General features: G+C 46.8%; 1 protein-coding gene across 1 annotated transcript in view; it reads right to left on the bottom strand.

Moving 5' to 3' along the window:
• LOC119977494 (pannexin-1-like) overlaps positions 1 to 27,266 on the bottom strand; it is a 70,278-nt gene that overhangs the window by 7,389 nt on the left and 35,623 nt on the right. Inside the window, 1 exon segment of the mRNA XM_038818526.1 lies at positions 1,266 to 1,483. Within this exon segment, the coding sequence (XP_038674454.1) occupies positions 1,266 to 1,483 (218 nt within the window).

Below are 27,266 nucleotides of genomic sequence, written 5' to 3'. Positions count from 1 at the left end.
TGAAGGATTTGGATAATTTAACAAGTTTCTAATTAGTGCAAAATTAAAAATAATTCTAGAGAACAGAATACATCTGACCTGCGAATAATATCCATATAACAAAACAGTAAGTAATTGAACTGTATGGGAAAGATTTTTAAATGCTATAACCTAAAGTTTAGGTTAGATTCCAAAGGCCTGCTGGGTCATATGGTTTCAGCCAAGGCAGAACCTCAGGTTTTACGATTGCTATCAGTGACTCTGGGCTTGGAAGGAGGAAAGTCAGGCAACATCACGGAGTAAGGCCCAAAACTACCGCACCAACATTAAATTTTCCGAAGGTTTACAAAAAATTTGAAGGAATTTTTCTGCAGGACTCTTCTGTCTCTTTAGATCCGACCACCTCTTCTAGCAGTCCCATTGCGGAACAGCCACAATTTTCCTCCTTGGCAGCAGCAGGTTCCACCTTGGCGATGGGAATCTGCTGGAGACCACACGGCATACCAAACAAACCCGAGCAAGAAAAATGGGTCAGCATCATTGTAAGGTCAGAACGGTGGGCTTTACGACCACTGCCCTCCAAGAGAGATGAGAATCCAGTCCATGGGTAGTGTACAGAAATATTGGATGATCTCCCCCCCCCCCCCCACTCCTTCCGCCCCCCCCCCCCAGCCCGTGGCACGTTTTGTGACAGCGGAGGCGCCCTGCTATTAGCCAACGGTGGGATCTTCCAGTCTCACCACGTTGAACGGAGTTTCCCATTGTCCGTACCTTCCACCGCTGGAGAAGCTATGGCAGGGGGTCCCCATTGGTCGAATCGCTGGCAGGAAGGGCTGGAAAACCCCGCCCATAGCATGCTGCAAGTGACTGGGTACTTTTATTCCCCTCATTCTTGTTTATTGGCTCATTAGTGATTTGAGTAATCATCATTACTACTGTGCCGTAATTGGCTGCTTCTGCTTTTGATCCTGCCAACAAAATCGCACATTACAAAATCTCCACTCTCTCCTTTTGGTTTGTGTTGTAACTATGAAAGGGGCACAAAACCCTTTTTAAAAACAAAATAAAGTCAGGAAACAGGCTAATCTTTTGCTCACATACAATTTTACATGAAATGAACGGTAGTTACTGTAGCCATATAGAAATAATATGACTTTATCCTCCCACTATTCTGTGTGATTTATTGAACATAGCTAATAAATCTGGTGCAGAATCTAGAGGCTTGGGATATCTGCAGCACTTACAACCACACAAATATACAACGAACAATCTGCTTATCTACATACCCGCTCTGTTCCCCAAAGGATTGGAAACAGCTGTTAGGATCAAATCCACTGGTGCTGACAATGTGCTGTGCTAATCTGATTCCACGGTTGTAGGCCTTATCAAGCTCTTCTATTATGAAAGTCAATTCTCCATAAAGCTGAGGTGCTGCTGTGAATTGCCAGAATAAGGCTGGAACATACATAAGGATCGCTACCAGCAGGAGAACATATGGAAAAACCTGTATTTAAAAAATCAATAATAACAATTAGGCTAATGCAGGAAAATATTAGTTTATAATTATCATATTCATAAATTTTGTAAAAGTACTTTACATAAATAACAGTTCCGATTTGATGTTTCGTGAAGGGCAATGCAGCTCTTTTCAGTACACTATATGAGGTATCTCACTACACTTGTCATTTCAGGTTATAGAAACATAGAAAATAGAAACAGGAGGAGGCCATTCAGCCCTTTGAGCCTGCTCCACTATTCATTATGATCATGGCTGATCATCAAGTTCAATACCCTGATCCAGCCCCCCCCCCCCCCCCCCCAATCCCTTTAGCCCCAAGAGCTATATCTAATTCCTGCTTGAAATTACACAACGTTTTGTTCTCAACTACTTTCTGTGGTAGTGGATTACACAGATTCACCACTCTCTGGGTGAAGACATTTTTCCTCACCTCAATCCTAAAAGGTTTACCCCTTATCCCCAAACTATGACCCCTAGTTCTGGACCTCCCCACCATTGGAAACATTCTTTCTAAATCTACCCTGTCTAATCCTGTTAAAATTTTGTACATTTCTATGAGATCCCCTGTCATTCTTCTAAACTCCAATGCAAATAATCCTAACCAATTTTGTCTCTCCTTATATGACAGATCCGCCATCTCAGGAATCAGCCTGGTAAACCTTCGCTGCACTCCCTCGATAGCAAGAACATCCTTTCTCAGATAAGGATACCAAAACAGCACACAGTACTCCAGGTATGGCCTCACCAATGCCCTATACAACTGTAGTAAAACATCACTATTCTTATATACAAATCCTTGAGCTATGAAGGTCGGCACACCATTTGCCTTCTTTACTGCCTGCTGTACCTGCGCGCTTACTTTTAGCGACAGATGCACAAAGACACCAAGGTCTCGCTGACATTTCTCTCAATTTACACCCATTCAAATAATAATCTGCATTCTGATTTTTGCTACCGAAGTGGATAACCTCACATTTAACCACATTATACTGCATCTGCCATTCCTGTTCCCACTGACTCAACCTATCCAAATCCAGCTGAAGCATTTCTGCATCCTCCTCACAGCTCAGCCTCCCACCCAACTTTTTATCATCTGAAATTTGGAGACTTTGTTCCCTCATCCAAATCATTAATATATAATGTGAACAGTTGGGATCCCAGCGGTACCCCACTAGTCATTGCCTGAAATCAGAAAAAGACCCATTTATTCCAATGTTTTGCTTCCTGTCTGCTAAACAGCTTTCTATCCACCTCCAGGCACTACCCACAATACCATGCACTTTAAAGACAATACCAGAATCTCTTTATATTTACTGTTTGCATTTATATTTCATATCCAACATCCTCTGGTGCTACTGCAAGGAGTTTTCCTGGCTTCCGGCTCCTCTGTTTACAATGGTGAGAGGGCCTTAGCCAGTGGCCTTTTCCCATTGAACCTTTGCAGTGGCTGCCCCAAGCTTCAGTGTGCCCCTCGGCACATAGCGTTCGGAATGTGCTGGCCAGCAACACTGGTTATCAACAGCTCTCTGCACTGGAAGACCATGTTATCAGTGGGCTTATCCACATACAGCCCAGCAGAAAACGATTTGCTGATCTTTATTATGTCAGGCTACAATGACCTTCCTCCTTCAGGATGCTGATCACAATGGTTTCTCTCTCTATGTACCCTTTGGATGAAGAAACACAAGAACGTCTCATCCTGCTCCACAGAGTGGACACTGGACCAGATGATGACCTTGGAGGGGAAAAGAGAAAGGCCTGCTGACTCTTTACCTTTTGGAGATCCTCCTTGACATCAACCACTATCAACTGCAGCAGGAGCAGATCCTGGTTCAATTGGAATAGTTCCCTAGATCTTATTCTCATTTTCTGAATACCTTTGAGGATGAAGAATCTTTTGAAGTTTGCCTTGGGGTCAAAGAGGGATTTCACAGTTCTCCAATCTCTGATGAGTTCCTTGACTTTTGTTTGGGGGGGTGGTCAACAGTTTAATGTTCAGCTTCCATGTTCAGCAAGTGGGCCATGTCCATCAGTGCCTCAGATATGTCCCTCTGTGACTGTGCCGCGTCCCTCACTGCCTCCGACATGTACCTCTTGTGACTGGTAATTGTTCCACAGCGACCAGCTCTTGATACCCTCAGCCATGACCATTTGTAAATGAGCCAAACTCTGGAGCACTGCAACAATGTCTATTTACGCCTAGGATATGTCTGCCTGCAGCTGGACTCTCTTGTCCTGTGCCTCAACCATACAGAGTGACCCCAGCCTTGGCAATCCTCACACATGGCTTTTGATTTCTAGCCTCTTTTCTGTGTTGGCTTAGGTGCCACATATTGTCGGCAACATTTCCTGCACCTGAAGGCGATTGAACTCCTCCAGCTGTACTTGCAGGTGGGACGTTGTTGACACCTCCCAATGTAAATTCTGGCTCTAAATTTACATCTGCATTAGTGGCAGGATAACTAGAGGTCCAAGATGTCTTATGGGGAAGCTGGTCCCTGGGATTGGGCAGCCCTCTGACCAGTCGTTCCCTTGGATGTTTCTGCATCAACCTGATGTGCTATAGCAGGTATGTGGAGCAGGTATAGCAGAAGGTGACCCAGGCGTCTGTCCACTGACATGTCCCACCAAGGTGGTGTCCTGGTTAGCACTGCTGCCTCACAGCGCCGAGGTCCTAGGTTCGATCCCGGCTCTGGCTCACTGTCCGTTTGGAGTTTGCACATTCACCCGTGTTTGCATGGGTTTCACCCCTACAACCCAAAGATGTGAGGGGAAGGTGGATTGGCCACACTTAATTGCCCCTTAATTGGAAAAAATGAATTTCAATTAAATAAATAAATAAATGCAAATTTTATCTTAGAATCATAGGATCCCTAAAGGGCAAGAGGAGGCCATTTGGCCCATCAAGTCTGCACCGACCCTCTGAAAGAGCATTCTACCTAGGCCCACTTCCGTCCTATCCCCGGTAACCCCATCTAACCTGCACACTAAGGAACAATTTAGCATGGCAAATCCACCTAAGCTGCACATCTGCATAGACTTATAATCCTTTGACTATAGAACGTTAGGGATGATAATGCTTGGGAATTAGAGTTGATTGAAGAATTTGATAGATGAGATGTAAAGGAACTATTTCCTCTGGCGGAGGTGTCCGGAACAGGAGGCCATGACCTTGAAGTTAGAGTTGGGTCATTCAGGGGTAGTATCGGAAAGCACTGGAAATATTAAATTATTTTCCCCTCAAATATTGTTGAAGCAAGGTCAATTAAAAAAAGTTGGTGATTGTGCTGGAGAATTGGATCTGGATGTTGCCCTGATTTTATACGTAATGTTTCTGATCATTTCAATCCTACATATCAACTGAATTACTAGAGGCTTCCGAGAGCCAAAGATATTAAGGGATATAGAAACAAGACAGGAAAATAGAATTAACATTCAGATCAGCCATGATCTATGTGAATGGCAGGATAGGGTTGAGTTGGTAAATGACCTACTCCTGGTCTTATGTAATCTTAATATTCATGCAATATTCTTTTCAAATTAATCATGAGCTGCACTTGAAGTATCAGGACTCCTTGCATTTTTAAGAGGAATTTGGTAAATCACTAAAAATGCCAGTTAAAGGGCCCCATTTTCACTACCGAGGTAGGCAGCTCGAGTCCTGAAGATTCACAACTTGACAGACCCAGTTTGATTTAAAAAATTACCATCAGAAGTACTTTTAACTCTGGGGAGGAAGGGGCAGAATTAAGTTTGGACTGCCAACCGTGGAAGTAAGGAAGTGCCAAAGAGGACTGGTTAGAAGGCCCACCTTGGATTTCTAGGACTTCATCACAGTTGTTTTAAATGTTGTTAGGCCTTTAGCCCTCACCCTCTCACACCCCTTTACTTTCCACCCACTCTCCATACCCCCTCAATTCCCTCCACATCCACCTGCCAAAGCAGAAACTTTGCCGTATTAATCCACTTGTAAGGCCTGGAGCTCAGTCAAGCATTCACAATGAGTCTTTTCGGCAAAGCAGGTTTTTCACATATGGATTATCTCAGCAGGGCTTCTGGTTTAGCAGGTAGAAGTGGAATATTTTATTTGATTAACTGGCAGCTTTATTAGCTTATAATAGTTATTATTTCTTAGTGCTGGTTTATCAATATCCATATGTATATTTGAACATGACTAAGAGGTGTGGCATGAGGGATAGCTTCTGGTATTGATGCTATGAATGGCTATGTCCCACTGACACTTTTATACGTTGTAAGAGCAGCAGTTTTTTTTTCTCAGCAGATTTTTGAATGGGTTTTCTTTCTCCTCAGCATATTCCCTCACCATTGTTTTTATCTGGTTAATTTATTTTGTACTGGGTGAATGGGCTTGGACGGCGCATAGGTAAGACTTTTCAAACTTAATTTTCAAAAGGCTCCTGAATCCTGACTAGGGTTCACAACTCCTCCGCGGTGCCTTGAACTGCCAGCCATCCAGAAGATGGTCTAACGCCATGAGAATTGTGGGGGAGCTCCGAGAGTTGGTTGATGAGTTGCTTCTTGTTGGCGAAACCAATTCCATGTGTCCTGGGCTGATCCTCGGGTTTCCTCTCCAGAAAAAGGTGCAATCACCGCCATCTTCCCTCAGTTGCCCTTCACCTAGATTAGGGCAAACATTCCATAATAGTTTAATAAGCTCCAAAATAGGGGCAGCACAGTGGTTAGCACTACTGCCTCACTGCGCCGAGGACCGGGGTTTGCTCCCGGCCCCAGCTAACTATTTGTGGAGTTCTCACATTCTCCCCGTGTCTGGGTGGGTCTCACCCCCACAACACAAAAAGATGTGCAGGGTAGGTGAATTGGCCACACTAAATTGCCCCTTAACTGAAAAAAAAAAATTGGGTACTTTAAGTTTGTTAAAAAAAAAGTAAGCCCAGAAATTATCAAAGTTGTTTTACGTTTTGAAGTGAAGATGTAGGTTTTTCTAGTCGGTCTCTAGCGGCGGCTTTCAAGACATCTCCAAATTCATAGCATTCAGCTAATTTCTTCAAAGTATCTACAAGTTGCGTGACTGATTCACCTTGTGGAACCTGAACCTCTCAGTGATGACTAAGGGTTTAGGTGAGAGATGACCCTGCAATATCTCACCACAGGTTTTTATCCCTGGTTACACCAGACTTCGCAGGAGTCCCCCATTGCGCACAGGAAGGTTGGAACTATTACGTCCGCCAAAATTCTGCTTGCCTGGACAAAGTATTTAAACCTTTCAGTGTATGAGCTCCAGCACTCAGTGGTTTCATCATACGGTTGTTTGGTGCCAAAAACTCTTGCAATTTTACTATGGGAAGCCTTGCGTAAGCACAAATATGCCACAAAGTTAAAAAAATTTGTTTTAAAACATTTTTAATAAATACAAAGCCATTAAACAAAACAAACAACCAAACACAAGAAAATCAACCCCCGCTGAACAACTGACGCCGACTAGCTCTTTAAAGAAAACAATAAAAGGCCGCCATCTTTTGTAGAACCCCTCAATTGCACGCCTTAATGCGTTTTTAACTTTCTCAAGATGCAAAAATTCCCAAGAGATCTCCCAGCCACACTGAAGCACTGGGTGGAGCAGCTGACCTCCACTCCAACAGAACCCAGCTGCGAGCGGTCAACGAGGCGAAGGTTAAGACATCTGCTCCCGCACTCATTTACAACTCCGGCAGGTCTGACCCCCCCAATCTGGCCACTAGGGGACTGGGCTCCAAATCTCTGACATGGTGCTGAAGAAGGAGACACAAAATCTCACCAGCTCAGGACAGGCCCAGAACATATTCACATGGTTTGCTGGGGCCTATCCCACAGCACTCATGCTTATCCCCACCTCCTCAAACAACCTCCTCAACCTATCCCTCGTCAAAAGTGTGCTCAGCAAAACACCCTCAACTGCTGTGAAACCCCCCATCTCGCACACGACAAAGTGGTGTTCACCCTAAATAAGGCCTCATATCATACCCCTCCTCTAATTCCACCCCAGCCCCTCCTCCCACTTGGCCTTAATCGCCACCAGGAACGTAGTATCCTCCGTCATTATCCTCCCATGCATTCCCGAGGTACCCCCTCGAGTGTCAAAACCCTTTCCAACCATGAGGATGGCAGCACTACCTGAACCGACAGGAAAACCTTGCTTGCAAGTCCCTCACCTGCAGAAATCTAAAGCTTACCGCCTGCGAAAACCCAAACTTCTCCGACAGCTCCTCAGACTAGCAAACTGCCCTCCAGGAACAAGTCCCCCCCTGCCATCCACCCCCTTATCCACCCAGCCCCGAAACCTGCCATCCACTCTTGCCGGCTCAAACATACGATTATCATAAATTGGCAGCCATTTTGACATCTTACCCAATTTAAAATGCTGCCGAAATTGACGCCAGATGTTCAATGTCGCAACCACCACCGGATTACCCGAATACTTCCCTAGAGATAATGGCAGCGAGGCGTCGCCAGAACCCGCAACCCCATTCTCTCACAAGAGCCCAATTCTATCCTCACCCACACTGTCCCTAAATCCCCACACGTTCTCAACGTTTGCTATGCAATAATAGTAGATCGAGCTCAGTAACACCAAACCCCCTGACTGCCGGTCCCTTTGCACGACCGTTCGACAAATCCCAGCAACCTTACCAACCATCCTTGTCCTTGACCCAAGTAAAGGACAAAATCAGCCTCTCCACGCCTGTGAAAAATACCTCTGGAAACAAAAAAGGTAAGCATTGCTATAGGAACAGAAAACGTTACAAAATATTAATCTTCACAGATTGTACTCGGCCTGCTATCCCATCTCTGCAGGTCCGCCATAACCCTACTCACCAGACTCGTAAAGTTTAACTAACGAAATCAAGCCCAATCCTACGCTATCTGCACTCGTAAAATGAATGCCCGTCAAATAAACGGCAACACCCCACATTAGCTCCTTTCTCTGGCTGGGTAACCGATAAACACTCACTCTTCTCCAGGTTTAACTTATACCCAGAGAACGCACCAAACTGCTTCAAAAACGCCATTAGGCCTCATACTGTAGGGACCAGATTCAAAATGTACAGCAACAGATCGTCAGCATACAGGGACGACCCAGGCAGGATTCTATCGCCCCGGGGCCGGGCTGGAGAATCGCGGGGACAGACGCGTGCCGGCGCGGTCGGCAGTGCCGGTCGGGGACTGCTCTACGGGGCCCTCCCGGCAATTCTCGGCCTGGGATGGGCCACACGAGAAAAGACAAGTCCCATCAGTGCTGTTCACACCTGCTCTTACCTGCTCTTACCCGGCGGGATCTTGGCGTGGATGCATCCGGGGGCAGCCTGGTGGGGGAAGAGGGGGGTCCGACCCCGGGGGGGGGGCCTCTGCTGCGGCCTGGCCCGCGATCAGGGCTTACCGATCGGCGGCCGGCCTCTTGGGTTGGGGGCCTCTTTTGTTCCGCGCTGGCCCCTGTTGCCCTACGCCATGTTGCGTCGGGGTTGACGCGGAGAAAGTGCAGACCCGCAGCGCCCATCTGACACCGGCGATCGGCAGCTGGAGCGGCGTGGGTTGCTCCAGTGCTGTGCTTGCCCCCTGTAGGGGTCAGAATTTCAGCTCCTGAGGGCTTGTCGAGAAACGCAACACGTTTACGACGGCGTCAACACAGCCTCAGGATCACAGAATCCCGCCCCCTATGTTCCATCCAACCCCCCCTCACTGTCCCCCTCCACATACCCGACTTCCTCAACATGATGGCTCTAGCACCAATGCAAATAAGTGTGGGGACATAGGGCACACCCACCAAGCTCGCTTATACAGCTGAAAATACTTTGAGCTCATATTATTTGTGCGCATACCAGTCTTAGGTTCCTTGTATAACAGTCTCACCCACAACACAAACTTGGGGCCAAAACCCAAACTGCTCCAAAACCACAGATGCTTCCACTCTAGCATAACAAAGGCCTTTTCCACATCCAGTGGCAAAATAGCCTCTCCTGCTCCTCCTCCGGCAGGGATAGGATCACATTCAGCGGGCGCCGCACATTAGAAGACAACTGCCCACCCTTCATAAACCCTGTTTGATCCTCCCAAACAATGCTCGGGAGGCACTCCTCAATCTGAACGGCAGCATCTTTGTGAGGATCTTTGTATCCATATACAATAATAAAATCAACCTTCCACCAGGTCCTTCCCTTCTTCAGGAGGAGCGAGATAGATGCCTGCAGCACCTCCTCCGGGAGAGGCCCCCAAGCCACTCAGTCCACAAATGTCTCCACTAAAAACAGTACCAGCCGGTCAGCAAACATTTTAGAAAATTCCACCGGGAACCCATCCAGCCTCTGCGTCTTACCCGTCTGCATATTTCTGATTGCTCCCCGAACTTCCTTCACCCCAGTGGCTCCTCTAACCCTTCCCGATGCTCTTCTTTCCAATGTGGGACACTCCACCCCCTCCAAATACTCCCCCCCCCCCTCCAATGTGGGTCACTCCACCCCCTCCAAATACTCCCCCCCCCTCCAATGTGGGACACTCCATCCCCTCCAAATGCACCCCCATGACCAACTCATCCTCCGGTGGTTCCAATCTTCAAAGCCTGCTATAACTCCCCATTTTTATTAAACCTGTTTTACTCATCAAGCACCCTTGCCACCCTTACACAAAACTCCAGATCTGCCAACAACCAGGTGCAGGGCACAATCAAAAATTAAAATTGCCGAATATTCTACTCTCTGCACCCCTGGCAACAGGGACCTCCCCATAATTAAAAACATCAAGACTTGAATATATCTTATGCACTGGCAAGAAGAATGAGAACTCCTTGCCCACTCTGAGTGCAGAAACCTACACAAGTCCACCCCACCCATTTCCCTCATACGCCACCAACACTTCCAACACCCCCCCACCCCCCCGCTCTGCCCCGGAAGGGGACAAAAACTTCAGCTTGGAACGGTCCACCTTTGGATCCAAGACTCTATTCCAATCCCCTGCCCCAGCATTAACTGATGTATGTCCAAATCCGGACCAGTCGCCACCATCCTCTTCATGAAATCTACATTGTCCCAACTTGGAGCATACACATTCAGCAGCACTACCGACCTGCTCTCCAACACCCCCGAGACCATAACATATTTACCCCACAATCTGCCACCACCTTCTGATATGGAACTGGACTATTTTATTGATCAAGATTGCCATGCCTCAGACACTACTGTCAAAGCTCAAATGTAACACTTGGCTTACCTGGTCCTTCACCCGCAAATGAGTCTCCTGCAACAGCATCACATCAGCCCTCAAATTCTTCAGATGAGCGAAAACTATCGCCCATTTTACCGGGCCCCAATCCCCCCCAACGTTCCATACCACCAAACAAATTGGGGATCTCTCACACACCCCTCCCCCACTGCCTTGGGTCAGTGAGCACCCCTACGGGGGATGCACCCATCTCCCAACATTTCCCCACCCAGTTCCCACCCAAGATGTCACCTGGCCCCACCCCCCAAATGGAGCAAAAGACAGCCCCCAGTCACCGTCAGCAAACTGCCCCTTCCCCCTGCTCTTTCCCATAAATCCCACAACCACTTCCACTTGAAACCGCTTTTATCCCCCTCATCCTCATACCATTCACACACAGGATCAACAAGCCGCAGCCCCTTCCCCCACCTCGCTCCTGTTTACTGACAAACTGTAGTTTGCTAGCAGGGTGGCCCCTCCACCAGAGTCCCCCTCACCCAAAAATTAACAATAAAACAATGGACCCTTCACACCCACCCCCGCCTTCCACACCATTGTTCCTCTCCCACTTTTCAAATGTTCACATCCGCCCCTAAAAGCCACAAAAGAAAAAAGGGGAGAGAAGCATCCAATCCACTCAACAATACCCAAATACAAATAAAATAATGGTCCTAGATACAAAGAAACCACAAAACACGTAGCACTCCAACACCACTATTTTCACAACAAGGTCGCCCGTAAACCCTCTGCCTTTACGAACGCCTCCACCTCTTCTGCCATCTTGAAAAAATTATCTCTTAAGTTGTGAGTGACCCTCAATTTTGCTGGGTAGACCACTACCAACACACTCCACTCTTGTAAAGTGCTGTCTTTGCCTTGCTGAAGGCTGCCCAACTTCTTGCCAACTCCACCATGACATCTTGGGATATCCAAATACCACTGCCTTCTCACCTCACCGCATTGTTCTGCTTCGCCCATCGCAGCACCTTCTCCTTCATCTGGTAGCTGTGAAAGCAAACTATAACAACTCTTGGTGGTTTGTTAGCCTGTGGCACAGCCGGAATGATCAATAGGCCCTATCCAGATTGAAGGGGGAGGGTTCTTGCTCCACCCCCCCCCCTCCCCCCCTTACATCTTCCAAACATTGTCGAAAAGTACTCCATCGACCTCGCGCCTTCATCCCCTCAGGCAGCCTTACGATCCGTAAGTTCTACTGCTAGGACCTGTTTTCCAGGTCCTCGACCTTTGCTATGAGGCCCTTATTACAGTCCTCCACCTACAACAGCTCAGCTTTCAAAGAAATGAGTTGGTCACTGTGCCTAGAGACTGCTGCCTCCAGCCCCTACAACACCTCACCATGCTCCCACACCGTCTCCGACATCCTCCCAATCACCTTCCTCATCAGGGCCAACGAGTCTTCCAACGACAGTTTAAAACTGTCCGGAATTTCCCACGCACGCCGCTCCAAATGCTTTCTAAACTGCTTCTTGAACTCAGCCACCATCACCTCCACCAGCAGTTCCATTGTTACCAGAGCGGCCCCACCTCCACCATCTTTCCTCCCTCTGCACTGATCTAGATTCTGCCGGCAGACTAGCGCTCGCACCTTTCTTCAATGTATTCTTTCTTTACCATTTTGACATTCTTTCATAACCAATGTTCAATCGGGAAAGGTTTCCAATCCAATTCTCCTCAAAAAATAGGTGAAGAAGGCCAAAAACCAAGGACTCTGGTGGGTGCTACCCAAAGTGCGACCTCCTCCTACATGTCACCACCTGAAGCCCAATGTGCCACAGTTTTTAGCATGATCCCACTTTGTTTTCCTATCAAATGCGCATCAAGAATCATGTCTTCAGCACCTTGTGGGATATAATGGCCATTATGGGAATTGCGCCCATGGCTAATATGGCCACTAAATTGCGGCCTAGGTTTGACAGCATGCTGTTAGTCAAACTTATTTCCCTCAGGTTCTTTCTGATTGCCTATGGGGCATACACCAATACCAACATTGGTATGAGTTAATTACCTGGAGTAAATTCAAAAGTTCAACACTTATGTTTTGCGCCAGGGCTCAGAAACTCAAGTGTATTATGAAGTTAACCTGACCTATAACTTTTATGTTGAATTTGGCTAGGATGAGCGCAAGAGTTTTCACTTCAGGTGTGATTCATCAGACTTCCGAGGCACTTTTATGACAAGAAAGTTCAAACGTAAAGAAAACACAACAGCTGCAGTAATCTATGTATATAACCTTAAATAATCCCCCTTAGCTGTTCCAATTCAAAAACAAAATCCAATAAACCAAAACCCCTTTCAATGTGTGGCCCAGCATACTGTAATCTCACTTGAATGGGACTGGTCCTTTCCCTGAGCTTCTGATCCAGGTCCAATCAGCAGATTCAGAACTCCTTCTGGAAAGTAACTCTATTTTTAAAGTTACCACCGGCGCATGCGCGGTAGGGAGGGGGTCTCTTCCGCCTCCGCCATGGTGGAGGCCGTGGCGGCGGTGGAAGAAAAAGAGTGCCCCCACGGCACTGGCCCGCCCGCCAATCGGTGGGCCCCGATTGCGGGCCAGGCCACCGTGGGGGCACCCCCCCCCGGGGTCCGATCGCCCCGCGCCCCCCCCAGGATCCCGGGGGCCCGCTCGCACCGCCAATCCCGCCGGCACCAGAGGTGGTTTAAACCACGTCGGCGGGATTGGCCTGTCAGCGGCGGGACTTCGGCCCATCACGGGCCGGAGAATCGCCGCGGGGGGCACGCCGATCGGCGGGGCGTGATTCCCGCTCCCGCCGATTCCCGGGTGGTGGAGAATTCCGGCCACGGCGGGGGCGGGATTTTCGCTGGCCCCGGGCAATTCCCCGACCCTGCGGGGGGTCGGAGAATTCCGCCCCTGCAGTCCAAAGCAACAAACCGAAACCGAAAGATCTAAATCCCCTCTCACCTGACAGCCACAGCCCAACTCCACCCACAGATGACATCACTGAAGCCGTGCTACAGGTCATGTGGTAAGACCAAACCTTTTTTAAAGGGACACTCACATGACATTTAGCCCACACAAATTACAATGTCCTGAATAAGCACTTATAAATCAGAGTTCCCCCAGTAGCACTCAATGCTCAAAAAAGGTTTACTAGTTGCCACACTCCCTCCCCCCGCACCCCACCAGGTGTATTGGAAAATTACCTATGTTAGCTTGGTTCAACAAGAAATTTGTATTTTTGATTGACAACTTACATTTTAACTATTTTGAGGACATTGAATAAAACATACCTGATCCATGCAGTAACAAACTGAAATCTATCTCAATGAATTTGCATATCTAATCACAGAGCACAGAAGGAAACCATTGAGCACATCTAACAGGATTAGACAGGGTAGATGCAGGGAAGATGTTACCAATGATGGGTGTGTCCAGAACCAGGGGTCACAGTCTGAGGATTCAGAGTAAGCCATTTCTTACAGAGATGAGGAGAAATTTATTCACACAAAGAGCGGTGGGGCTGTGGAATTCATTATCACAGGAAGTAGTTGATGCTAAATCATTGAGTATATTCAAGAGGCAGCTAGATATAGCACTTGGGGAGAAAGGGATCAAAGGCTTTGGCCAGAAAGCAGGATTAGGCTATTGAGTTGGATGATCAGCCATGTTCGTGATGAATGGCGGAGTGGGCTCGAAGGGTCAAAAGGTCTCCTCCTATCTTCTATGTAACTATGTATCAAGCCAGTTCCAGCTCGTTCAAAGAGTTAAACATTAGTCCAAATGCCCTCTTTTTCCCATAGCTGTGTCAAGTGCTCCTTTGTTAAGGAAGTAGCGGACTCCTTTTTTGAAAGTTACTATTGAATCTGGTCCACCATGTTTTCAAACAGTGCATTCAAGGTCATAATAACTCAGTGTATATAATATTTCCATCTCATTTCTGGTTTCTTGCCAAACATCTTAAAATGTTGGTTAGGTTTTGTTTCTCTGTGGCCAAATTTAACTTAACAGACACCATGCAGCTCGTAATTGTTGGTAATTATTAAAATGGTGTGGTTTCTACTTATGACAAACAATGGTAACTCAGAACAGAAAGTGATGGTGATTGAATTCATGTTGAAACAGTAAAGTTTAAGTTTAAAAGTATGACAAGTGAATCTTTGAAGCCAGCATTGAAGCACAGGCAATTCACAAGGTGCATGTTCGAGGAGCTGAATTCTCCGTCCCGCCAGATTTCTGGTTCAGCACACCGGCGGGATGCTCCCTTTCGCCAGCTGCTCAATGAGGTTTCCCATTGTGGGGTAGCCCCAGACCGCCAGGAACCCCCCCCCCCCCCCCCCCCCTCCCCCCTCCCCCGGCTTCCCGCAAAACGGAGCATGCCCACGGCGGAGAATCCAGCTCGGATATGTACCAATATGAAAGGGCAAGTTTCCCAGAGGTTCAAAGCGTTTGACTGACTGCATTAAAAAGAACATATAACCAGGTGATCCATCTGAAAATATCAGCAGGAATGTTGCTCAACTGGTATTATTAGCATTACATGCGTACTCCCCTGGGAGTAGACGTTAGAGATGACAGAGGAAGCCAAGGCCAACAATTGTCTCAATCTGGTCTGCACTGCTGTTTTACCAGTAATATGGAGACAGAAAGCCTGATTTATAAGAAGCATTTGGGTGAGTGGGTGGGAGGGGGCGTATAGCACGCACAAGTTCCAAAGTGGGAAGTGAATCCGTGGGCATGGAACCTTGGCCAATCTTAATGACAAATCCCATGGGTTTTTTTTATTGGTCTTCCTGAACCCTGATTTAATTCTGTTCTCTCGGTCAATCGAGGAGACACAAAATTGAACTTAAATTATTTACCTTCCCAGAAGTCTTCTTGATGGCGATCTACTCCCAGCATGAGTAGGGCAGCACGGTAGCACAAGTGGATAGCACTATGGCTTCACGGTGCCAGGGTTCCAGGTTCGATTCCCCGCTGGGTCACTGTCTGTGCGGAGTCTGCACCTTCTCCCCGTGTCTGCGTGGGGTTTCCTCCGGGTGCTCCGGTTTCCTCCCACAGTCCAAAGACGTGCAGGTTAGGTGGATTGGCTATGATAAATTGCCCTTAGTGACCAAAAAGGTTAGGAGGGGTTATTGGGTAGAAGTGAGGGCTTAAGTGGGTCGGTGCAGACTCGATGGGCCGAATGGCCTCCTTCTGCGCTGTATGTTCTATGTTCAATAACTGGCCTGACAGGCAAGCGGGCACTGTTCCCCTGCTCATATAAAATTGTACGTCAGATCCTGATTACATCACCAGGCCCTGGTTTGAATATTTAAGGAAGGAATCCATTGACTTTCAGTGTATATTCGGCTTGCCTGCTCAAAACAGCACAATAACATCAAAGTATGGGTAGAAGATAGTGGGATCAATGGGGATAAGGAACTGCTCTCATTTCTGGCACATTCTATTGAGGTCATTCACAACTATGCTGCTGGTGCCTTAACTTGTCGTAAGTGCTATTCCTTCAACACGCATATGCTTGCTGGTCTACACAGGCTCCCATACAAGCAATGTCTTGTAAATATAATCTGTTGTTGTCACCTAAGGGGTCCTATTTCTTCCTGCTCTACCAGATTTCATAGGAATATTTTCTGTTTGCTTTCTTTTGAGTAAAAGCAAAGGATTGAGACTTTGGCCCAATTCGACATAGGACTCTTGAATATTGCATAAACAACAATCCGACAAACCAAATGTATAATTAGCACAGGTAGGGCTCTCATTCCACAGTAAAGAGGTTATCGCCCAAGCTTACTCATGTTTTTGTTATAATATCAAAAGATCTGTTGTGAAATTGGACTTGAGCACAATCACAAAAACCATCTCTCGTGAATTGGCAACCCATTTCACAAACAACCATATTTTCTTTACATTAACGTCAATGAAAAAGTAAAACGCAGGATATGAAGCTAGCTGCCAACTTATTACCATGTCTTTCAAGCTACCACAGATGTACCATTCTGAATCATGTTTTATTTAAATAGCTAAGCAAGCTAAAAAGATGTAGGAATTGTTAGTTTGTTCAATCTATCTTCCAAACACAAATGATACATCTGCGAATCGATGGGTCATTGATGTCACTCGGTCATGTCATAATGTTATTACAAATTACTACATATTTTCATCGCAGATTAGTTCCACCTTTATCACTTGACCCAATCATAATTATTCCTCGATTCCACACATAATATGTTCAACAATGAAGCAAAACAGTCCTATGAGAGAAGTGGGAAAGGAAGGAAGGAAATCCACAGGGATTTGATCTGCAATGGATTGAATAATTTTTTTTTTTTTTAATTGTTCATTGCATGTGGGCATAGTTGGCAAGGTTAGCATTCACTGCCCATCTCTAAATTTGTTTGAGAAGGTGATGCAAGCTGCATCCTTGAACTTTAAAAAAATCATTTTGCAAGATGTGGGCATCGGTGTCTTGACCACCATTTATTGCTCATCCCTAGTTGCCCTTCAGAAGGTGGTGGTGAACTGCCTTCTTGAACCACTGCAGTCTTGAGATGTAGGTCACTCTCAGTGCTGTCAGGGAAGGAATTCCAGGATTCTGACCCAGCGACAATGAAGGACCGATAATACATTTCCAAGTCAGGATGGTGAGTGGCATGGAGGGGAACCTCCAGGTGTGGGGTTCACAGGTATCTGCTGCTCATGTCCTTCTGTATGGTAGTGGTCGTGGGTATGGAAGGTGCTGACTAAGGAACCTTGGTGAGTTCCTGCAGTGCACCTTGTAGATGGTGCACACGGCTTCCACTGTTGTCAATGGTGGTGGGATTGAATGTTTGTGGAAGGGGGGGCAATCAAGCGGGCTGATTTGTCTTGGGGGGGGGGGGGGGTTGTCTTGCTTCTTCCCTTGTTGGAGCTGCACTTATCTATTTTTTTTAAAAAGCACCTCACCTAGGCCATCCTCCGCCCTATCCCTGCATCTTGACATGAGAGTACCTTTAAGAAATGGGTGTTTATTAAAATATCTGTAGTGAATGTACCTTTAAGAAATGGGCATTCAACAGTGATGTCAGAGTGTGGGTGGAGCTGGGCTGTCTGTCTGCTTTTACTTTTGCTTTAGGCTGTTTGCTACAGGGTGTGTTTAGTTTTGTTTTCGATTTGGAAAAGCTGCAATCACAGCAAGATGTGTATGAATCTCTGCAAGCTAAAGAATGTTCATTTCGTGATTTCAAAGTGGTAACTGTTCTCAGTAGTGAAGTTAAACCTGATGTCTTTCTGTAAAGAGGCTTCTTTTTTGTCTAATGGATGTTGCAAGAAAAGATTAAGAGTTACTAAGAGAGTACTGTATTCTTTCGGGGATTTATTGGTGTTGATAGTTGTTCAGATGTTTACTGTGAGTTTATAAAGTGTGAACTGGTTTCATAAATAAAGTGTTTTAATTTAAAAGTACTGTTGCATCACACCTGCAGAGTGGGCCCGTGTGCTCCCCATAACCACAATCTATTCAAAGTTGTGGGTAAGATTAACTCCCCAGCAACCCCTCTACCTCAACCAGCGCCCGGGACCCTGCCAGACGCGACCTCGGAAACGTAAACAGCTCCCTGGACCCCGCTAGTGCCCTGGACCCCGCCAGACGCAACCACCTACCTTCCACAAGGGCTGACGTCTCCCATCGGATCCCAGGATCATCCAGCAGCAGCCGCCGACCGAGGAAGCAAAGGAAACACAGCGGTCTGCAGGTCAGACTGAAGCAACGCGGTTTCAAGACTCCTCCCCCCAGCATACTCCTGGCAAACGTCCAAGCGATTGAAAACAAGCTGGATGAACTTAACGCCAGACTTACCTCTCAGAGGGAAGTAAGAGACTGCTGTGTGCTCTGTTTCACAGAGACATGGCACACCCCCGCCTCACCGGACTGTGCCATACAACCTGAAGGCTTCTCTATTCACCGGGCGGACCGCACGGCATCTTCAGGCAAAGCGAAGGGGGGAGGGGTTTGCCTCCTCATCAACCCCTCCTGGTGCTTGGATGTGGTGACCCTGGCGACCTACTGCTCCCCAGACCTGGAATACCTGACCGTAAAGTGCCGCCCATACTCTCTTCCACGTGAGTTCACTTCAGCCATTATCACAGCGGTCTACATCCCACCCCAGGCAGAAGTGAGGAAGGCGCTGGATGAACTGTACACAGTCATGAACAACTACGAAACAGAACACCCGGAGGCCTTGTTCATTGTGGCCGGAGACTTCAACAAAGCCAAACTCAAGAGTGTACTGCCAAAATTCCACCAGCACATCTCCTGTCCCACCAGGGGCGACAACACTCTTGACCACTGCTACTCAAAAATCGAGGGCGCCTACCGTTATACCCCCCAACCGCACTTTGGGAAATCAGACCATAAGACTGTGCTCCTTCTCCCGGCTTACAAGCAGAAACTCAAGCGGGAGAATCCAGCTAAGAAGGTTGTGCAGCGCTGGTCCGAGGAGACAGAAGAGCTCTTACGTGACTGCTTAGAGACAGTGGACTGGTCCATATTTAAGAACTCAGCGACTAACTTAAATGAGTATGCCACCATCATCACAGACTTCATCAGCAAATGTGTGGACGACTGCGTGCCAAAGAAAGCAGTACGTACGTTCCCCAACCGGAAACCATGGCTCAACCGCGGGATTGACTCCCTACTGAAGGACAGATCTGAGGCGTTCAAGGCAGACGACCCTGTCCTATACAAGAAATCCATGTACGACCTCCGCAAAGCCATCCGAGATGCCAAGAGAGAATATCAAACAAAGCTAGAGTCACAGACAGACTCTCGGCGGTTGTGGCAAGGACTAAACAACATAACGGGCTACAAAGCGAAGCTGAGCAGTATCTCTGGCAGCAGCGTACCCCTCCCCGATGAACTTAATGCATTCTATGCTCGGTTTGAGCAGGTAACCAACAATCCGCTGTCGAGGGCCCCAGCAGCCCATAATTCACCCATACCCACCATCACAGTTTCCGAAGTTAGATCGGCCTTCCTGAAAGTGAACCCACGGAAGGCGACGGGCCCGGACGGGATCCCTGGTCGTGCACTCAGAGCCTGCGCATACCAGCTGGCAGAGGTATTCACAGACATCTTTAACCTATCCCTACTCCACTCTGAGGTCCCCACCTGCTTCAAGAAGACCACCATCACACCGGTACCAAAGAAGAACCAGGCAACATGCCACCTGGTGGCCCTGACGTCAGTTGTAATGAAGTGCTTCGAGAGGCTGATCATGAAGCGCATCACCTCCATACTCCCGGAACGCCTTGACCCACTTCAATTCGCATACCGTCGCAACCGGTCCATATCAGACGCCATTTCCCTGGCCCTACACTCATCCCTAGAGCATCTCGAAAACAAGGACTCTTACATCAGAATCCTATTTATTGACTACAGCTCTGCCTTCAACACCATAATCCCAGCCAAGCTCATATCAAAGCTCCAAAACCTAGGACTTGGCTCTCCACTCTGCAACTGGATCCTTGACTTTCTGACCAACAGACCACAGTCAGTAAGAATGAACACCAACACCTCCTCCACAATAGTCCTCAATACCGGGGCCCCGCAAGGCTGCGTACTTAGCCCCCTACTCTACTCCCTGTACACACACGACTGCGTGGCAAAACTTGATTCAAACTCCATCTACAAGTTTGCTGACAATATGACCATAGTGGGCCGGATCTCGAATAACGACGAATCCGAATACAGGAGGGAGATAGAGAACCTAGTGGAGTGGTGTAACAACAACAATCTCTCCCTCAATGCCAGCAAAACTAAAGAGCTGGTCATCGACTTCAGGAAGCAAAGTATTGTACACACCCCTGTCAGCATCAACGGGGCCGAGGTGGAGATGGTTAGCAGTTTCAAATTCCTAGGGGTGCACGTCACCAAAAATCTGTCCTGGTCCACTCACGTCGACATTATCACCAAGAAAGCACAACAGCGCCTTTACTTCCTCAGGAAACTAAGGAAATTCGGCATGTCCACATTAACCCTTACCAACTTTTACAGATGCGCTATAGAGAGGATCCTATCGGGCTGCATCACAGCCTGGTATGGCAACTGCTCGGCCCAGGACCGCAAGGAACTTCAGAGAGTCGTGAATACCGCCCAGTCCATCACACAAACCTGCCTCCCATCCATGGACTCCATCTACACCTCCCGCTGACGGGGGAAAGCGGGCAGCATAATCAAGGATCCCTCCCACCCGGCTTACTCACTTTTCCAACTTCTTCCATCGAGCAGGAGATTCAGAAGTCTGAGAACACGCACGAACAGTCTCAAAAACAGCTTCTTCCCCGCTGTCACCAGACTCCTAAATTACCCTCTTATTGACTGACCTCATTAACACTACACCCTGTATGCTTCAACCGATGCCAATGCTTATGTAGTTACATGGTATATCCTGTGTTGCCCTATTACGTATTCTCATGTATTTTCTTGTATTTTCTTCAATTTTGTTTAATTCCCTTTTCTTCCATGTACTGAATGATCTGTTGAGCTGCTTGCAGAAAAATACTTTTCACTGTACCTCGGTACACGTGACAATAAACAAATCCAATCCAATCCAATCCTCCTCAGCTCAAACCTGTGATTCCCCTTGATCAGCATCGCCCCTAACCCAGCTCCCAGCTTAAAGTGCTGCCTCAACTGCCTCCAAATCTTCAGTGTTGGCTCCACCACCAGACTCCCAAAGTACTTGCCCAGGGCCATCGGGAGTGACGCTGCTCCCAGCGCTCTTAAGCCCGATCCCCTACACAGACCCTCCTCCATCCTGACCCACCAGGATTCCCCTCTCCAATCCAACCCCTCCCCTTTTCCACATTTGCCGCCTAATAATAATATAATAAATTCGGGATTCCCAACCCCCCAGCCTACCACCCTCTCTGCAGAACCACCTTCCTGACCCTGGCTACCTACCCCGCCCCAAATAAGCGAGGTGACCGGTCTGTTGCCTTCAACAAAAACACCAGCAGGCAGAGAAATAAAACAAAATTACGGCAGCACATTCATTTTAATCGTCTGCACTCGACCTGCCAATGACAGAGGGAGGTTGGCCTACATTGCCAAGTCCGTTTTCACCCTCCCCATCAAGTTAGTAAAATTGTACCTATGGAGACCCTTACAATCCCGCGCAACCTGCTCCCTAAATACCTGAAGTGAGTTGCCGCCCTGTGAAATGGCATCCCCCCCACTCCCGCCTTCACTCTCGACTGAGACACCAGAAAATATTCATTCTTCTCCAGGTTGAATTTTTAAAAATAATTTTTCAATAATCTTTATTGTCACAAGTAGACTTACATTAACACTGCAATGAAGTTACTATGAAAAGCCCCAAGTCGCCACATTCCAGCGCCTGTTCGGACGGAGAATTCAGAATGACCAATTCACTGAACAAGCACATCTTTCGGGACTTGTGGGAGGAAACCGGAGCAGCCGGAGGAAACCCACACAGACACGGCGAGAACGTGCAGACTCCGCACAGACAGTGACCCAAGCCGGGAATCAAACCTGGGACTCCGGCACTGTGAAGCAACAGTGCTACCACTGTGCTACCATGCCGCCCAATTTATATCCTGAAATGACCCAAATCTTTGGAGAAGTCTCATTTATGCTCCCCACCAATGCATTCGGCTCCAATATATATAACAATAAGTCGTCCACATACAGAGACACCACACCCTATGTGCCATTCTCTCCCCCCCCATACTATTCCCTTCCACAGTCCCAAACTCCTTAAAGCGATGGCCAAAGGCTCTATCGCTAATGCAAATAGCAGAGGGGACAGAGGACACCCCTGCCTGGTTCCCTGGCGTGGAGCAAAGTACCCTGAACTCATGGGTGTGGACACTCGCTATTGGTTCCTTATACAATAGCCTTACCCACTCTGCAAATCTCAGCCCAATTTCGAATCGCTCAAGAACAGCCATCAAGTACCCCCTTTCAAACTCAATCAAGTCTTCACTCGCCCCCCTTCTTCCGGTGGCTTTATTTTGGTTTTTGGATATCCCCCTCCTTCCTTATGTGTTACTGCATTTATTGTTGAAAAACTGCCCCTGGAACCAGGCATAAAATTCCTAAAAATCAAGCCTCAAGCAGGAACCACCCAACGTGCGACTTCCTCCTACATGCCTCCACCGATAGTTTGTCCTGGGGCATCTCAGTCCAGATTGGCCTCCAACAACTGAAACCAGCTTCCTTGGTGGTGGGTGTGACACTATCCAGTTGAGAGTTTTCCCGTAATTCCGATTGATGTCAATGTAGCTTAGGTTCCTTGATGACACACTTGGTCAAATGCTGCCTCGATATCAAGGGCAATCACCCTCACCTCACATCCAAGTTCAACTTTTTTGTTCATCTTTGGATAAAGGCTGTAATGAGGTCAGGAGCTGAGTGGTTCTGGCAGAACACAAACCGAGCATTGATCATTGAGCATTGTGTAAGTGCTATTTGGTAGCACTGTTGTTGATGGATGTAGTGTGGGCTGATGGGGCTATAAGTGGCCGGATTGAATTTGTCCTTCTTCTGTGGACAGCACATAACGAGGCACTTTTCTACGTGGCCCGATAGCTGTCAATGTTATAGTTGTACTGGAATAGCGTGGATAGACATTATTGAGGATGGGTTGTTGTGTTTTCGGGGGTTTTACATATATTTACTCAAAGTATAAGCAAAGGATAACCAGGTTGCCACTTAACCAGTTGGAGCTTACCGAGGTGTCTAAGTGGAAGAAGAGGGAAAATCTCCCAAGTGCTCCGATGATGTCACCATGTAATCATGTGACATACTATAGAGAGAGGCATTGGTTACAATACACAACAGATGTTCTGTTAGTATAATTGCCATCACCATTCATGACTTGATGTGGCAAGACTGCAGGGCTTTGATCTGTTGACTGTGGGATCATATGTCCATAACATTTCGCTTAGCTTAGTTGGCTAGAACGTGATGGCAGCAGCACAGTTTCATTCCCTGTTCCGGCTGTGGTAATTCATGGAAGTCCTGCCTTCTTACTTTGCGCCATATTGATGTGGCGTGGTGCCCCTCAAACGATATGACCAATAGTCACTCTCTGATGGAGAATGATGCCATTGTCCTTCATGGCCTTTGGCTAATTACTATTGAACTGTCTAGCATGCTTGCGTCGTGTTCTGTGCATTCACTAAATTTGTATTTCATTTTTAGCTGCCCCTGGTGTTGTTTCTGCTATGCTATCCTAACCCAGTCATTGAGCCAGGATTAGTCACTTTGTTTGTCAGTAATGGTAGAGTGAGGTATATTCCAGACCATAAAGTTACAACTTGTGTCAGAATATAATTTAGCTGATCGCCCCAGCCCCTAATGAAAATTAGAATGAAATGAAATGAAATGAAAATCGCTTATTGCCACAAGTAGGCTTCAAATGAAGTTACTGTGAAAAACCCCTGAGTCGCCACAATCCGCTGCCTGTTCGGGGAGGCTGGTACAGGAATTGAACTGTCCTGCTGGCCTGCTTTAAAAGCCAGCTCTTTAGCCCAGTGTGCTAAACCAGCCCCTAATGAATTAATGAATGCCTAGTTTTGAACTGTTAGATCTGTTCTAAGTCTATCACATTTAATATGGTGATACTGCTATGGGATACAATGGAGGATTCCCTCAGCATGAAGATGGAAATTCATCTCCACTTCTGTGAAGGGCTCTTCCTTACCATTACTCTCATGGTAAATGATCTGTGGCAGGTAGGTTGGTAGGATGAAGTGAAGTAGGTTTATCCCTCCTTCAGGATTTGGCAAGCTCGGTCAGCAGAGATGCTACAAAGTCAGCACTGCTATTAGATATTGAAAGCCCCCGCACAAATTACACCTTTCTGCCCTCGAGTGATTCTTCTGCGTGGTGTTCAATGTGGAGAAGTACGAGTCCATTAGCTAAAGGGACGTAAAGTGCTAATCATCCTTGCCATGTTCAACCTGATGTCAGAGACTTCATTGGTCCAGAGTCAAATTTCAGAACTCCCTGTGCCACTCTCTTCCAACCATATACCACGATACTAGATCTACCTTTGTGCATTTTCCCGGTCAGTGGTACGGGGCAGACCCAGGGATGGTGATGGAGGAAACAAAAACAGAAACAGAAAATACTGGACAATTTCAGCAGGTCTGACAGCATCTGTGGAGAGAAAAGGGAGCAAACGTTTTGAGTCTGGATGACTCAAAGCTTTGACAAAGAGTCATCCAGACTTGAAACGTTAGCTCCGTTCTCTCTCCACAAATGCTGTCAGACCTGCTGCGATTGTCCAGTATTTTCTGTTTTTGTTTCAGATTCCAGCAAGCGCAGTAATTTGCTTTTATCTATTATGGTGATAGAGGAGTTTGGGACATTGGCTGTAAGGTACGATTCTGTGGGTATAACTGTCAAAGGTGCTAGTCAAAGGACTAGTCTGCAGGGCAGATCTCCCAAATTTGGCACAAGTCTCCAGTTGCTCGTGAGGAATACTTTGCATGGTTGACTGGGCCTGCGTATACCTCCATCGTGTCTGATGCTTAAGTCACTGCCAGATAATCCTTTGAGTTTTCTTATTAGGCTTTTTCATAGTGGTTTTGATACAAGTGAATGGCTTGGCGAGGCCACTTTAGAGACCCTAAGAATCAACCGCAGTGCTATGGGTCTGAAGTCACATGTAGGCCAGACCAGGATTGACAGCAGATTATCCTCCCTCAAGGACATTAGCAAACCTGATGGGGTTTTACGACATTCTGTAGTTTCACAGTCCCCATTATTGATATCAGTTTTTTATTCCAGGTTGTATTCAATTAACTGAATTTAAATTCCCCAGATTCTGTGGTAGGATTTGAATTCTTAAATCTGGATCATTGGTCCAGTCTATACATACATTCAAATTTAAATCTAATTAGTAATAACAAATTGCAGACCATCAAATTCACTTTTAAAATTGAAAATGTCCATGATTCATTCTACATTATAGAACAGGCCCAAAAATAATTCAAGGCAAATAAAAGATTAGCGACATTACACTGGAAGGACTGGGTTAGAACGAATGTACCCTGTAATTCTTTTTGTGGTATGAGGCCAATTCATTTAAAGGTACAGACTCCCTTTTTCTTTTGCCTTAAAGCACCAACTTGTGCATGGCCCGCGTGGAAATTTTCAGGTTGCCGCAGTGTCTCAGCATAGAAGGAAGAATGGCTAGAACAGTCTTTCAACCTCTGGAAGCCAAGTTGGTAGCACAGTGCTAGCACTGTTGCTTCACAGCGCCAGGTTCGATTCTCGGCTTGGGTCACTGTCTGTGCAGTGTCTGCACGTTCTCCCCGTGTCCGAGTGGGTTTCCTCCGGGTGCTCCGGTTTCCTCCCACAAGTCCCGAAACACGTGCTGATAGGTGAATTGGATATTCTGAATTCCCTCTCTGTGTACCCAGACAGGCGCTGGAATGTGGCGACGAGGGGATTTTCACAATAACTTAATTGCAGTGTTAATGTAAGCCTACTTGTGACAATAATAAAGATTATTAATATTATTACGTTGGAATGCAATCAAACTTAATGGGATAAAAGTCTCGAATTGTTGGCCACAAGAGTCGCAGTGAAAATAGCAGGTGCAACCTTAAACTGAAATTAAGCTGTGGGTTACTGGTGTGTGAACACAATGCACTCTTCCAGTTCCATTAGGGGAGGCACTAACCTACATATTTTAAACATGTAAATGTCTCAATTAAAATAGATGAGGGACATTTCAGACAAATGCATGAAGTGTTCATATAGCAGTAAACTAGTGAGCACGGAGTACAATGTTTGATGTGACTTTTACACAAAGCAATATACTGTGTTTGCTCAGTAATACAATTTAGATTAAATATTTAAGAAATGTAATCTGAGCGTTCAAATATATGCAGGAGGTTAGCTTGAAGCACAATGAGGAAAAATTGATGAAGGAGGAAAGATGACTCCAGTCAACTGACTAAAACTGAGCTCAGGACAGAATCAACAAGGATGAACACATACCTGTTATATGTTGCAGTTAAATGGTTACACGAGCAAAGAATTTTGTATGTTTTCCATTAATATCTTCATAATAAACTTGAACATGAAAAAGCCCTGGCGGGCAGGATTAGGGAAAACCCCAAGGCGTTCTCCGCTTATGTGAGAAATAAGAAGGTGATTAGAGTAAGAGTAGAGCCGATCAGGGATGGTGGCGGGAACTTGTGCCTAGAGTCTGAAGAGATGGGGGAGGCCCTCAATGAATATTTTGCTTCAGTATTCACTAGAGAGAAGGACCTTGTTGCTGATGAGAACAGTGTGAACCAGGTTAATAGACAGGTTGATATGAAGAAGGAGGATGTGTTGGAAATTTTGAAAAGCATCAGGATAGATAAGTTCCCTGGGCCTGACGGGATATACCCAAGGTTACTACGGGAAGCGAGGGAGGAGACTGCTGCGCCGTTAGCGATGATCTTTGCATCCTCATTCTCCACTGGAGTAGTACCGGATGATTGGAGGGAGGCGAATGCTTTTCCCCTATTCAAGAAAGAGAATAGAGAAATCCCTGGGAATTACAGACCCATCAG

The sequence above is a fragment of the Scyliorhinus canicula genome, chromosome 14 (genome assembly GCF_902713615.1).
Source record: "Scyliorhinus canicula chromosome 14, sScyCan1.1, whole genome shotgun sequence".
NCBI classification, from domain to species: domain Eukaryota; kingdom Metazoa; phylum Chordata; class Chondrichthyes; order Carcharhiniformes; family Scyliorhinidae; genus Scyliorhinus; species Scyliorhinus canicula.
This window is presented reverse-complemented; position numbering and strand designations above follow the sequence as displayed.